We start from the raw sequence: 15457 nt of genomic DNA on the forward strand, positions 1-15457 counted from the left end.
TGCACACTGCTGCTGAGAAGCACTTTTCTGCTGTCTGTGGCAGGCACCGTTGCTATGGGGCCCATAGCAACCGCCCTTACACACGCGCAGGCATGGTCGCACGCACACACACAGACTCATTGGTGTGCCACACCCACCTTCACACCCAATACCTCCACAGGAGCTGCATTTCAGCCTGAAAATCAGTTCAACCTCTCAGCTTCACACAGCCTTTACAGCAGGGGTGTCAAACTCAGTTCCAACACACCTGATTCAAATAATCAGGCTCGTTATCAGGCTTCTGCTGAGCTTGATGATGAGCTGATCATTTGAATCAGGTGTGTTGGAAGAGGGAAACATCTATAACAGGGGTGTCAAACTCAGTTTTTGGAGGGCCACTATCCTGCATGTTGTTTGATGTTTCCCTCTTCCAACACACCTGAATCAAATGGTCAGGCTCGTTATAATGCTTCTGCAGAACTGTAACGATCAAATTAGTGGTTCAACTTACAACAGTGAAGTCAAATGGAGCACCAAGAATGAGGTACCAGGCGTACTGTGTCAGAAACATTAAACAGGTTAAGGTACTGAAAATATGTTCAGCTAATTGGAAAGTTCCATGTTTGAAAGCTTACCATTATCATAAAAATGCCACAGTCGTTTGCATGTGTCTGTCTCGGAAGCTCCTGCACCACGATAGTAGAACAAATATCAAAATGTATCTAATACAATTTATTTTAAAAAGCATGGTATCATGATATTGCTTTGATGGGCCAAGTCAGTTTATATGGGGGTGTATATTAATGCTACAAAAGTTTTGAGCAAAATAGTTACAATATTCACTGCAGGCCACCGTCTTTTTGGGACACAGCAAAAGAGGACACGTGATTCCCATAAATGCAGTTGTATCTTCTGATGAAGTAATGCAGTCTTGAAGACTGTTACCTCTATGTCTTTGCCTGTTTGTCAAATAAATGAATATTAATTGATCAAAAATATTTGTAAAATACAATAAAATAAGTGAATAAAATATATTAAATGAATGCAGAAATGAATCAAAAATACTTGTAGTTAAAAATAATAAAATAATAATGCTTAAAATAAGTAAAGGAAAACAATGATAAACAAAATATAATTCAGGCAAACATTAAGTGAAAAATTCAAAAATAATTTAAAAATAAAAATGCAAAATTTAATGTTCTTCATCAGAAATGTCATTAAAATGACATGAAAATAACAATAAAGCAAAACAAACGAAAATTACTTTAAAACTTAAAAACCAACAAAATATTCATGATTAAATAAAAAAGAATAAAATAAAAATCTGAAACACAAACTTGTAAAACTGCAAAGAAAAATAAATCTAAGTAATAAAACTGAAATATAAATGCTAAATATTAATTTCCATCATAAATACAATAACAAAATACATAAATAAATAAAATATATTAAAATGATTAAAAAAATCCAAAGTGCATGTAACAGAAATGACATAAAATAAAGCTGAAAATAAAATAAGTTTTATAAAATCACAACAATACACAAAATAAAAGTAAGAAACAGTTAAAAAACACAATAGTGCAAAATAAAAAACTAATTACTTTTATAATAAAAAATAAAAAATAACTACAATAAAATATTCACAATAAAATAAAAAATAGTAAAATTAAAAAATCCAAAAGTCAAATATTAAATCACAAAAAAGAAAATGAAAAATGTAAAGAATAAAATTAAAGCAAAAATATTAATGCTCAATATTAATTAAATATTTTAAAAATGCTATTAAATTAATCATTAAATAAAACAACAAAAATGGGAAAGTAAATAAAATGTATCAAAAATAATAACATTAATAAATAAAAAATACACTTAATTAAAATAATAATAAAGTAAGTCTGAAAACAAATGGTGAAGTTAAATGTGTTACATCAGCCCCCAGGAGAGCAACGCCTGTTTATGGAAGTTTGATAATTGAATTGGTATTTTTGTCAATTTTATAATTACATTTAAGTAAAAAATGAATTCCTCCTATTTTTTGGAATACATAATTTGGTATTGCATTCCACATTTTAACATTTTCACTTATGAGGCGACATAACCAATTAATTTTGAACATATTATTCATATTATTAATAGATAGATAGATAGATAGATAGATAGATAGATAGATAGATAGATAGATAGATAGATAGATAGATAGATACTTTATGAATCTCCAAAGAGAAATTCACAGTTCCAGCAGCATGAAAGGTAAGAAGAAAAAAAAAAACAAAAACATGAGAGCATGCAAGTTACAAATAAGACTATGAAAAGCAAAGTCATCATCCCTAGGTGGGCTTGAACTACCAACGTTTTGGTTAATAGCTAAACACATTAACCAATTGCACCACAGAGACCACATATAAACATATTCCTGTTATTAGTTATTAGTTAATTTCATCCTCTTCTGTTCACATATGGTTGTAATACTCTCTTTCTATGACTCTTTGGCTGTGCCCGAAATGGCATACTAACGTACTACATACTCAATGAGTATATACTGTATACTAAGTACTATAAGTATGATGAGAATGCCAACCGTTCACACTGTAGTATACTACTACGTTTCCCATAATGCATTTCAAACCTCAGACGACAAAAACCAGAAGTACGGCTATCTACTGACACACACACTGCAGACAGAACTTTCTGGAAAAAACGCCTCTCCCAACTGGCGCCCGGCAACAGCCTAGCAACACCAATCAGCGATGGCATTGAGGCTCCGCTGCACGTTCATTGGCACTTCTTTCAAATAAAGCCGCTGGCCGCTGGCCGCCAACGCCCTTTCTTCGGTTCCATTCAGAGGTAAGGCTGCATACTTTTTCTCCTCCCTGCTAGCTTTAGCATAGGCTGATTCTGCACTATATCTTATTAAATATTATGCTCCAACTGAATCTAAATGCTAAGGGTAACAGTAGAAATGCATACTGAATGCTGAAGTGGAAAAAAAACGACAATATTTTTGGTATATTTCAATGTCTGCACTGGTCATGTTCAAGTTGCTATCATTAGCTTATTCAAAGGCTAGCTAGCCGTTAGCTTGTTAGATAGCTTTTGGATAGCTAGATAGCTTTGTCTTTGTCTTTGTAAAATGTTGCTGCAACAGATAAAATAAAATAATGTCTGCCTCATAATGTTTGTTTTGAAAATAGCGTGGTTAAACTGGAGAGTTTATGCATTTTTCCAGTCTCTTAGTGAGGGAGTGTGAAGCGCCTTTCTCCCTCAACTTCTTCTAGCTTTGTTTGACTGTAAACTTGAGTTGCACAGTTCGGTTTTGTGCTCTAAATGAATAGGGATGCTGACGGTCAGAGCAGAAAAACGTAAACTTGACACTGATGTGTAGAAATGATGATTAAAGAAGATGTAGTAGTATTTGCTTTGGTCATGTTCAAGTTGCTATATGTGCTTTGGGACGTTTTAATTTGCATCTATGTAGAACGGTTGTCTTAGTAAAATGGTGCTGTGATATCTCTTCTACCTCTTTGTGTTTTCTGTAAAATAGTGTGGTTAAACAGGAGCTTTGCTATAACTGTTTTAGTCTTGCAAAATGGTGCTGTGTGCACTTTCACAGGAATTTTGATGTTTAAATTAATTAAGGTGCCAGTGCTTTGTTCCATCATGTTAGAATCAGTTCTATAAATCATTTAGGACATCATGATGAGTATAATATCGTTTATTTATGGCATGTTGCATGATTAAATGTTTCAGTGCTTCCATTCAGTCGGCATTGTCTGATCTTTGTCCTTGTTGTGTTTTAAAATCGTTTCAGTTTCTGAGTCAGCAGTGACAGTAGATTTTTTTCTGTGATTAAAGAAAAATGCATTGCGAGGACATTTGATGTGTTGTGTGTACATGTTTTTCTGCTCATATTGGTGATAACTGTTTTATAGCAGTGGTTTCAGACAAGTCACAGTGTTTGGTTTTTTTTTCTTTTAAGATTTTCACTATGCTGTAAGTGTCTTAGTCTTGTAAAATGTACTTTATACTGCTAACTTATCTTCAGCTGGTGCGGCCACCATGACAGAGGGGTGTCACGAGGTTTTAAGGACAGGGGAGGCTTAGCCCGCATGAGAAATTGCTTTTCCACTTTTTGGACCAATTTAGATTTTTTTTCAGAGATACTTTACTGTGTAAATGTTTTAGGCCACAGTGGCCATGACTTTTGCTCACAACACAATAATTCAGGGCTGCCAACTTGTGATCAGACCTCAGAGTGAGATTTGGTTTATGTGAGATGCTGATGGGGGGTCTGGGGGCAGTCCCCCAGAAAATTTTGAAAATTATTGATCCTATTTCCTGCATTCTGGTGTATTTTAATAGCATTTTGTTAAAATCTTATTATAGAGACAACATTAAGGGATAAAAAAATAAACATTGAGATTTAAAAAACTGTAAAAAAACAGAGCAACAGCAGGCAATATTGAAAATGTTTCTTCATGTAAAATATGGATGAAGGTTCTGTGGCTGGATGTGCACAACACATTTCAGTATTTTCCATAAATATCTGCATAATTGAAATAACTCAATCAACCACTTGTAACATTTATCTTTACAGGATTCTAATGCTCTCAACTGCTTCAAGTTGACCACATCAGCCAACTAAAGAATGAAAAGTGCTTAAGCAAAAACAAAGCATCTTTATAACTTAAATTATCTATTCACTGAACAGAATTACAATCACACACTAAACTCTGTCCCACAGGAGCAGGGTGTGAACTAAAACCAGGACTAAACCAGGTCTGACTGGACCTCACAGGAGCAGGGTTACATGGACTAAAATCAGGACCAAACCAGGTCTGACTGGACCTCACAGGAGCAGGGTATCATGGACTAAACCCAGGACTAAATGAATGAATAACTTATTAACTCGGCCCAAAAATAAATGACAAAGTCTGTAAATTCAGAATAAATGGCACAACTGTATACAGGAACAGGAAGAGAACAGGAAAAAATGAATTTTTGTGAGCCATGTTGTACTCCCTGAGGCTTCAGAAAATTAACCAGTTACTTGTAGTGCAGTTTGTATCTGTGATTTATCTTTGAGGAATAAAACTGTCATTAGCTAGCTGTGGAATCTTTATCTCACGATTGAAAACGACTAAACCTTGAATATTTGGGTTGCAGGAAATATTTAAGAATAGGAGTTCAGATGTAATATTATTTCTTTTTCTGTTTCTCTTCTGTAATGCAAAAAAAGTAACTTGAGTTTTTCTCGCCTTCTTCTAACCACTTAGCTCTAGATCTGATGAAAGCACCTTTCGCTAAGTTCATGTACATTCTGTCAAGCTCTTCTCTGAGGTTTTTTAGTGTGCTTAGGTCTTCTTCAGATAGATCATGTTTGGAACTTATTAACTGTAGCTGGTTTATTAGAAAATTAATTTTTTCATCTTTTAGTTTTTTTTTTTATTTCTTTACTACGTTTAATTGCAACTTCTCTCATTTTAAATTTAAAGTATTCCCATTTTTGAATTGGATTCATTTCTCTATTACTGAATATATCCTTAGCAAGTAATTGTACCCCTTCTTTAAATTGTTTATCATCTAATATATTATTGTTTAATTTCCCATAGCCTCTTATGTTAGAATTCTCTTTTGATCCTGTTAATCTTAAACTTATTAATTTATGATTAGACAGTGAAGCATGAGTGTGAGAAATATCTAAAACAAACTGTAAACTCTGTGATGAGATGAACCAAAGGTCAATTCTTGACTGTAAACTTCTGCTGGTGTTAGACCACGTGTAGTCTGTGACATTGGGGTTCTTAAATCTCCACACATCCGTTAGCAAAAGATGATCACTTATAAATGAGGTGGATTTAAAGCCCAGTAATGATGCAGATCTTGGAGGATGTCTGTCCATGTAATCATCTGGAGCATCATTAAAGTCTCCTCCTATGATAATAGTAGAATCTTTGTATTTTTCCTTTAAATCGTCCAAAGCTGAAGAGAGTTCAGTAAACATGTCCTTTGCTTGCGATGCTCTGTTTGGTCCATAAACATTACAAATGATTGACATCAAATCATCCACCTTCAAAACTACAATGATCCAGCGGCCTTCGTTTGAAGCTTTGGTTTCCAGAATATCACCATTAAATCTGTTTAAAAGTACTGCCACTCCAGCTGAATAATTGTATACAGGCAGTTGTAGTAGCAGCAGCAGCAGTACATGCATCTGCTGATGTGGGATTATTTCTGCCTTTTTGAGCTTTTTAAAACACAGAAAATACACAAAGGATTTATCATTTCTTCACTATGTTGAAGCCTTAGTTTATACTGTGTTTATACATTTGTCTCTGTAAAATAGTGCTCTGACAGATGAAATATCTCTTGTACCTTGTAGTGTTTGCTTAAAAAGTAGTGTGGTTAAATGTAACATTGACTACAATTTCTAGCAATTTTGATGTTAAAATTAATTAAGGTGCTAGTGCTTTGTTCCATTATCTTACAATCAGTTCTATCAGTCAATTTGGACATCATGATGAGTATAATATCGTTAAAGACATGTTGCATGAGGAAATGTTAACATACCATTAATTACAGTGTCATATTAATTCTCTGTGCTGTGTTAAAGACCAGTTCAGCTACTTTTGCTGCAGACATGTTGAGATTCTTCTTCTTTCTGAGAAAACATGCAGTAGTGCTTTAATTTAGTAGCCATTGTCTGGTCTTTAGCCCTTTTGTGTTTTGAATTAGTTGTTTCAGTTTGAGTCAGCAGTGTAAGTAGATTTTTCCCTCTGATGAAAAAACACATAGTGAGGACATTAGATGTGTCTTGTACATACATGTTTTGCTGCTCATATTGGTGCTTACTGTTTCATAGCAGTGCTTTTAGATAACTGGGGTTTTTTTTTTCACCAGCCTTTGGACAGCCTTTTGGAGAGCCTCTGGATTGCCCTTGGACATCCTTTGGTCAACCACCTGTGCATCACCTCGTATCCTTTCATCCATCCATTCATCCATCCATCCATTTTGTGTGCCTTGTTCTCTCTCTCTCTCTTTGTCTCTCTCTCCCTGTGTTTGTGTGTCTCTGTTGTGCTCTTGTGCTGTCTTCCAGGATGCCTCGGAAGGGGAGACGCTCCCAGGCCCAGAAGCAGCGCTGGAGGAAGCCGGACGCGTCTGAGATGCCCACCCCTCCCGTCGACGCACCCCACTGCTCCCGCTCTCCCCAGTACAAGGTATGTTTACACCCGAACTGACATGCTCACTTGTGCAATACAGAATGTGCTAAGTTGGACACATTCATGGCATCCGCATGATGTTGACTTAAATAAGTGTATTATTTGCTCACAGAAGGTTGGTTCCACCCTGCCAGCCGGACGGTTCTGGGAAGAGCGGCAGGCGCGTGCAAACTTTATTGCACGTAAGTACTCAGCTGTTTTTATCATGAAATATCTTCACAAATCATATTTAGTGTACCACCAACAATTACCCGTTGAACACAGATTCTGCTGTTCTCATACAATAATAGAAAATGGTGATTGTTGTATGAGCTCTCTTTGTTTGAAATCCATTTTAAATCCTCTTTTGCTCTGTCTTCTTGTGAACAGGCCGTGGCACCGGTTACCGCCACAAGGTTAAAAAATGGCCAACTTCACCCTTTACTGGGCACAACCACAAGTTGGTCATTCCTCCTGAGCGCCCTGGAAAGAAGGTATAATTATTAATTGTTGCTGTTCATTTTCTTATAAAGTTCTTTTGACTTTCATACTAAAACTGTGGTATTTCTTTTGCAGTTCATTCTTATTGTTGGGGACTCCCATCTACGTGCTCTTGTAGATGGCTTGATTCGGATGCCAGAGTCTCGGCTGAGCTTTGGCTTCCTGTCGATCCCGGGGGCGTCTGCTTCTGAAATTCGCACTGAGGTTCTGCACGCTGCAGTTCCTCGTGCACCTGATGCCGTCTGCGTCATGGCCCCCGGCAACAACCTGACCAGCACCACTGTTGAGAAGGCCGGTGTGGATTTTGCCAATCTCCTCACCACTTGTGGCAACCGCTGGTCCAAAGTTTTTGTGGTCGACTTTCCTCCCCGCCTGGTCGTTGACGTCCAACACCAGGACCTGCTTCGGCAGGAATATAGACGTGTGGCTGCTCGTATGGGTAAGAGGAAAAAGATTTTTTTTTCATCCATTCCATTCACTGAATGAACAAACTAGAAAGACGTGACCTACATTTTAACAATTCTCAAGTATCGATGGATATTTTGGTACAATGATGACTTTTTTTTTCAATTGTTTTTCAAGGTGTAAAGTTCTTCAACGCTGCAGAGCACTTCCCCCTGAGCGATTTGGTGCTGTGGAGCAAGGATGGTGTAAGTGTAGTATGTTGTGAAAAAAAGTTGTTGATTGGACAAGTTTGGTTCACGGCAGATGTTCACTGACATTAAAACTGTTTATGTGTGTTTTTTTTTTTTAATTTCTTATTTATGCAGGTCCATCTGAGTGATTGTGAGGGGATGGGGATCCTCGTCCAGTTGTTCTGGTCCGCTGCCAGCGAGCAACTGGTGACACCACCTCCTTCGCCCCGGATCTCTCCTCAGCCTCCAGTTCGGAAAGTTACAGTGAGGGAGAGATCCCCTGCTCCACCCAGCCCGAAACCCCGTGAACGGAGGAAAATTGGTCAGGGCGGCAAGGTAATTGATAAATTGCTTTATGTTTTTTATACTTTTTTTTTTAGACAACTGTGACATCATGTATTGTGATAATAATGGTAATAATATGTGTACTGTGGTAAAAAACATTAGTTATAATTCAGTGTGACGCTTTCTGTGATTGCAGACGAGCCATCCTCGGGAACCTCCCCGGTCCAGAGGTTCACCAAAGCCCAGGATGGCTCAACAGCAGGTTTGTGATTCTTCAGATAATTCTTTCAGAAGCTATTGGTTGTTTTTTGACAGGACAAACTGTAATTAGTAGTGTCTGCTTTGTGTTTTACAGGTGGAGGAGAGCTTTCTTCCGCTGAACCCCGTCTGGTTCAGCAGCACAGCCCTAAGTGCCATGGAGAAAGTGTCTCCCTCACATATGTCTTGCCTGGCGGATTTCAATGCCATGAAGAAAGTGTCTCCCTCCCATAAGTCTTGCCTGGCGGATTTCAAGGACATGGAGAAAGTGTCTCCCTCCCATAAGTCTTGCCTGGCAGATTTCAAGGCTTCTCCTAAGCCAAAGAAGGTAAATTGATTAATTCAAATTTTATCTCCCGCGGAAGGATTGTATGAATGCTCAAACGTGTAATTCCTGACAGTTAATTCTGCAGATGTTTTTTTAGTGTCATCTGCAATTAAGTAAAATTAGTTCATAACAACAGCCACAAATAATAAAAGACTTGAATCAGCTACACAGAAATGTAGTTGTAAATTGTTGGATAGCTGTTCAACTCCATTTAATTGGTATCTCATTTGGTTGCTGCTGACTCCATTCCACAGGCATCTACATTGTCCACACTGACACTTGCTATGTTTTTCTCATCTGTCATCAGCTGTTTGACTCACCCCCGGCCAGATTGTCCTGCAGTTGGGGCAAGACAGAAACCCCTGTTTGTTCTCCCATTGCAAAGGTAAGGATTAGTCCTCTTCTCATCAATATGTGTCATCTGACTGAAAATCATCGTCATTTCACTGAACTTTTGTTGTTCTGTGTTTAGATAGCCAAGATGATGATCCCCTCACCGAACAGACAGGTCTGGACAGCTGATGATGCGGGCTGCAAGCCTCCTTCTCCTGAGAAGGTATATTTACCTCTCTATAATCAATTAAAAGAACATTACAAAGCAGGCATCTCCATTTGTGACCATTTTTGTCGTTCCTGGTTTTTTCTGGCACATTTACTGTATAATCACAATTCCAATGAATTGCTAGCATTACGAAAATTGAAACTACTAGCTCGGTATCAGCTACCAATCTAGCGTATTTGTTAGCTTGCTATCTTTCGGGTAGCTAGCTTTGGGACAACTGAAACTACTGGCTAACTAGCTGGCAGCTAGCAATCCAGCTTATTCAAAGGCTAGCTAGCAGTTAGCTAGATACATAGCTTTTGGATAGCTAGATAGCTAGCTTTTAGACAACTGATGCTATTTAGTCGTTAGCCAACTATCTAGCTATCGTGTTGCTTTATTTTTTAAGTGTCACTGTTATTGTCATTTATCAGATGACCCGAACACTGACTCCATCACAAGCCCAGTGGCCCTGGTTCATGACAGCTGCATCCACCTCAGCTGATGCACCAACAGACAATGTAAGTTTATTCCTCTATGATAGACATGTTAGACAATACACAAGTATTTTTTTTTTGTAAAGTCAGGATTTTTTTTTGTTTACTGCAGTTAAAACTATTTTTTGGCAATTGAGAGAACTGTTATTACGCTGGTCACAATACAATAAGCTACCTGTAATGCTGTGTTGTGTGCCATTGCTTTCACAAAGTAACTCTTGCTTCTGATCAGGGTTTTACATTAGCACTAGCCACTGGCAAAATTCATGTAGAAAAGGTGAATAAAATATTTACATCACTTGCCATCGGCATGGTGGAAAAAAGTCAGTGGAATACTGACTTTGCTATGTAATTGCATTTCAGACAAACAGGAAAAGTATGTGGTCCAGGCAGTCTTCAGTAGCCTTCAGTCTGTACAGTAATGTTGATCCCATGACCGTCAACTGTCTGTTAGATGAAACAACTCTGATGCTGCAGTCATAAGTTGTCTGCTCAAAGCACCCTCCTTAAGCCTCCTCACAAACATTGAAGCAAGTCCCATTACGTTAAAATAGTAATGTCATGTTGAAATCTGTGTTGATGTCTACAGAATAGGAGCTAACTAGTAAATTAAATTAGGTGACATAGGGTTATTATCTGTTCATGGTCTCAGAAAAAATGTAAGTCATTATGATCTGTACAAATGCAATTTCAAGAAAAAAAGAAAATGTTACAATGCCCTGGAAAAAAAAATCCCAGAGGGAAATTCTACAAATAATACAACAAAACACACAGACATATATATATATATATATATATATATATGTACACATACACAAAATATATATATGTATATATGTATGTATGTGTGTGTGTGTATATATATATATATATATATATATATATATATATATATATATATATATATAGAGAGAGAGAGAGAGAGAGAGAGATGTGTGTGTGTAAACTATATATAAAATATATATTATTATGTATAATATATACGTAATATACACATACATAATATGCGTGATTGCAATAAACATACAAATATGTATATTAAACTAGCAAAGGTAATAGTAAGCAATAATACGCTAAAATAATACAAGATTTCCATAAATTGGTGAGAGGATGTTCATAATATTGGAACAATAGAAGTTGTCACTGAAACATTAAATCATACGATCCTTTAACTGAAGACACATTCAACACATTTCTAAAAGCTAGTACTAATGCCAAACTAAAAAAAAAAAATCAAGCTGTCTGAATAAATAATGAAAATATAATAATTACTGATCACAATTTGTCATAATTTCAGGATAAAACCAGGAGCGAGAGTCGCCGTGTGGAGTCAGTCCGGGCCAGTCATTCTCAGAATGATAGAAGGTACAACGTATTTTCCCGCAATCATCAGTGTTCCTGTAATGCTTTGACATTTCTGGCATACCACACTGAGGGCTGTCAGTTCACCAGGACGACACTCGATAGAGTCCTGGCTCAGGGAGACGCGCTGTATGTCGGAGTCAAACAGCAGTTGATTCGCGACAAGACCTTCCAGAGCAATCACCTGGCAGTTGAGGAGATGCCAAAACAAGTCCTCACAGACAGACATTTGTATAATGTCAACATGTCTGAGATCAGGTGTGGCTTTTTGAAAACTCAAGTATCGAGCCCTGGAAGACGGCAGTGGTGGCTTCCGCTTGCCAGCCAGCTGGAGTGTCTTTCAGCAGAGGTTAATCAGGCTTTAATCATCATTTCACCTGAGGTTATTGCTGTTTTCCGTGATCAGTCCGGGAGGTATGGAGTGTTTGATTCCCACTCCAGAGACTCGAGAGGATTACCCTCTCATTCCGGGAAGGCGATCGTCATGACTTTTGCGGAACTCAGTGACCTGGCTAACCACCTGCACACACTCTTTAGAGACCGTGGAGACTCTTCAAGTTACGAGTTTGTCCCGGTTTCTTTTCAGACTGACAGCCCCAGTGAACATCCTCAACAATCCCCAGAACCCGATATTCAAGATGAAGTGTCTGAACCTGCTCTCCTCACATTGCAGGCAGACAGTGGGACGGCTGCCAAAATTGAGGAGGACGTTAAAGGTTCCTCAGCTGTCCCACAAGCAATAAAGCTCTCTAAATTGGAAAAAGATCGGAGGCGAAAAGCTAAAAGGAGAGCATGTGACAAAAAGGAAGAAGTGCAAGAAAAAATTGTGAAAAAAACTGGTGAGAGAATCAGGTATGCCAGCTGTGCCGAATTTCGCAGGAAGAAAATTCAGGCACAGATTAAGTGTGTGCAAAACAACCGTGAACAACGGCGGTTGTCTTCTAAAAAATACTATGCCAAGTTCAATATCAAAATGCGAGACCGAATAAAAACCAAATACATGACAGATTCTGCTTTTCGGAGCAGGCAAAAAAATTATGCTGTCAAGAGGTACAACACGGATCCAGACATTCTGAACCGGCAGAAAAAATATCTTGTCAAGAGGTACAGCATGGATCCGGCCTTTCAGAACAGGCAAAAATATTATGTTGTCAAGAAGTACAGCACGGATCCAGCCTTTAAGAACAGGCAGAAAAATTATCTTGTCAAGAGGTACAGCATGGATCCTGCCTTTCGGAACAAGCACAAAAAGTATGTTGTCCAGAGGTACAGGAAGGATCCAGAATTCAGGCTACATCATATTCAACGCTGTAGCCTGCTCAGAAGACGCAGGTTGGCTGCCAATCCTGACATGCGTCAGAAGTTGCGGCGAGCACTGAGCATCAGGCGGAAATACCGACAGCTCGGAACCTCTCGCCAGCCAGTGCTCACTTCAGTGATGGCAGCGGCAATAGCAGCATTCCGTGAGACCATCAGCCACGGACCAACATACGTCTGCACCGTCTGCCACAGGACTATGTTTCCAAATCAAGTTAAGTCATGCAAGAGAGTTAAATACTCCACCAACGTCGACGTGGCACAGGCTTGCTTGACTGGAACATATGTGCATGTCTGTGATGCTGAGTGCTCCTCCCCTTGCTCAATGCCACCAGAGAGACTGCAGGAGTGGATCTGCCACAACTGTGACAGCCACCTCAGCCGTGGGAGGATGCCAACACATGCAGTAGCGAACAATTTAGAGTTGGCACCCATTCCCCCGGAGTTAGCCGAACTCAATGTGCTGGAGAGACAGCTCGTTGCAAAAATCCTCCCGTTTGCGAAGATCATCGCCTTACCGAAAGGACAGCAGCGAGCAGTCCACGGAGCTGTTGTGTGCGTTCCATCGGAAGTGGAAAGCGTTGTCAACAGTCTTCCACGTCCCCTCCCAGAAGCACAGCTACTGCAGGTGAAATTAAAGCGTCACATTCGATTCAAAGGTTACCAGCACTTTTACACTGTCAACATGACGAATGTGCTGGTAGCCCTGGAAAACTCAGAGAGCAGCACTCTGAGTATTCTGATGTGACCATTGATGAACAGGCCACGTTCCAAAATCTCCTCCACGACTCAGACAACGAGTGCACGGATGATGCGCAGTGGGGAGAAGACAGCATGCTCGACGAGGAGCTGCTGGAGGCGGCTGATAGCTACACTGAGCCAGTCTTGGCCGATTTTGTGTCAGCCGCAGGAACGAGTCGGCCAGAAGACGACCAAAGACGCAATACTGACATGCCATCACCAAGCACTGAGCTGGAAAACCTGTCCAATGATGTCACGACAGAAACCCTCTTGGAGGAGTCTGCTGATGACATAGACTCTCAGCACGACAGCATGGATGCTGCCCAGTGGGGAGAAGACATCTTGGACCAAGAGCTGCTACAAGTGTCTGACAGCTACCAGACCAATTTAGCTGCAGACATACCACCGAACAGCAGGAGGAGCTAAGACCTGGACTTGCTCTGGACACCTGCATGCAGCCACCAGACATTGCGCATGCGAAATCCTTTCCTATGGAGATGGCATTTTCAGCGTTGGCCCAAGGCAACAGACCTGTGGGATTTTTTGCAATCCCCAAACTGGAAGCCATGGCGTTCCCTGTGCAGTTTCCCACGGTAAACCCCTTAAAATTATGCGAGATTTCATATGTGTGTGTGCCACATTGCAGAGACTTATTTACGTTACATACATCTATTCACGAAGGTTATTTATAGTTAAATACACATAGAAACACTAGGTACAATCTATATCCGATGGTACATGGATACAACTAGTTACAGGAGCACGTAAATTGCAGCATACAAATGTCATCGTTATAAGAAAAACACGGAATAATCACACACATAACAACCACACAGATAAACATGATCTACAACAAATGTTAAGCATAGTAAGTGTTTACACTAGTATAAACAATGCTAAATACACTAGCTATCATCACCACATGCAAAGAAAAAATATGTAAAAACACGCTACAGTACATGCAGATAAACATAAATATACACTACAAAACAAAATGCAAATAACTAGGATAGAAGCAACCTACATAACATGCTATGGGTAGAGAGCATGTAAATATGAAAAACTAAAGCACATATCGTTGCAGATAAATATTTATAAAGACACCTACATACATGCAGATAAGATCATGTTTACATTAACATAGACATACATACATTGCAGGAACTGAATCATGCGTGCCTCCCAGTAATAGAAAGTGTTGAAAGTGATGAAACAGAGTGTTGGCCGTGGTAACTGCCCCCCTCCCCCACTTGGTTAGCTACTGATAACTGTGTTCAACAGTAAAAACTGTCATATGGCAGATTGTTACCATGTGCAACCAGGCGACATGCGACTGGTCATGTCAAGAACCAGAAGAGGCAAAAAAGGAAGAACGATCTCTAATCAATAATCTGGAGTCACTACGTTGTGATGGAGACAATAGGAGGAACGAGGCTACCTGGCGATAGTTAAGAGGTGTTGCTAACCTGTTGATTTGGTGGAGGCTGTTATCTCCAGAGCAACTTCAGTTTCGATGCAAGGTGAGCCTTCATTCAGACTTGAGTCTCTAATGGGAAACATGGGATAGAAATAGCGCGTAGCGATGAGGAGACCTGGTAGGAGCTCCAGGAAGAAACCAGCTACGAGGTCTCCTGGTAGCTCAAACCATCTCCAGGACCTGATGACGGAAAACCTTCACAGGAACTATGAGGAAGACAAATTAATTACTCAGGTTTGATAACATGCTGAGCGAGAATGGTGGTACCGGATCTTTACGATTATTATTTCAAGAGCTAGAATGTAATTGCAATTTGCGTCAATTAAATGCTCGCCAGAAG

The 15457-nt window shown here is 39.2% G+C and overlaps 1 protein-coding gene across 1 annotated transcript; it reads left to right on the top strand.

Moving 5' to 3' along the window:
* The first annotated feature begins 2167 nt into the window (after window positions 1–2167).
* Window positions 2168–14040, top strand: LOC110946487 (uncharacterized). Its single transcript, XM_051946128.1, has 13 exons — window positions 2168–2823; window positions 6877–7193; window positions 7309–7378; window positions 7566–7669; window positions 7752–8115; window positions 8259–8326; window positions 8447–8647; window positions 8793–8858; window positions 8952–9182; window positions 9490–9567; window positions 9655–9738; window positions 10158–10244; window positions 11518–14040. The coding sequence occupies exons 2-13, from the start codon at window positions 7074–7076 to the stop codon at window positions 13645–13647; spliced, it is 3603 nt and encodes a 1200-aa protein (XP_051802088.1). The 5' UTR covers window positions 2168–2823; window positions 6877–7073; the 3' UTR covers window positions 13648–14040.
* Window positions 14041–15457: the final 1417 nt, after the last annotated feature.

This window comes from Acanthochromis polyacanthus, chromosome 3 (assembly GCF_021347895.1).
Source record: "Acanthochromis polyacanthus isolate Apoly-LR-REF ecotype Palm Island chromosome 3, KAUST_Apoly_ChrSc, whole genome shotgun sequence".
NCBI lineage: Eukaryota > Metazoa > Chordata > Actinopteri > Pomacentridae > Acanthochromis > Acanthochromis polyacanthus.

Excerpts from the sequence above, each read along its gene's own strand:
- LOC110946487 (XM_051946128.1), top strand. The coding sequence starts at position 7,074 with ATGCCTCGGAAGGGGAGACGCTCCCAGGCCCAGAAGCAGCGCTGGAGG. Across the intron at positions 8,648-8,792 it reads AAATTGGTCAGGGCGGCAAG|ACGAGCCATCCTCGGGAACC; the intron begins GTAATTGATAAA and ends CTGTGATTGCAG. Across the intron at positions 9,568-9,654 it reads TTTGTTCTCCCATTGCAAAG|ATAGCCAAGATGATGATCCC; the intron begins GTAAGGATTAGT and ends TTCTGTGTTTAG.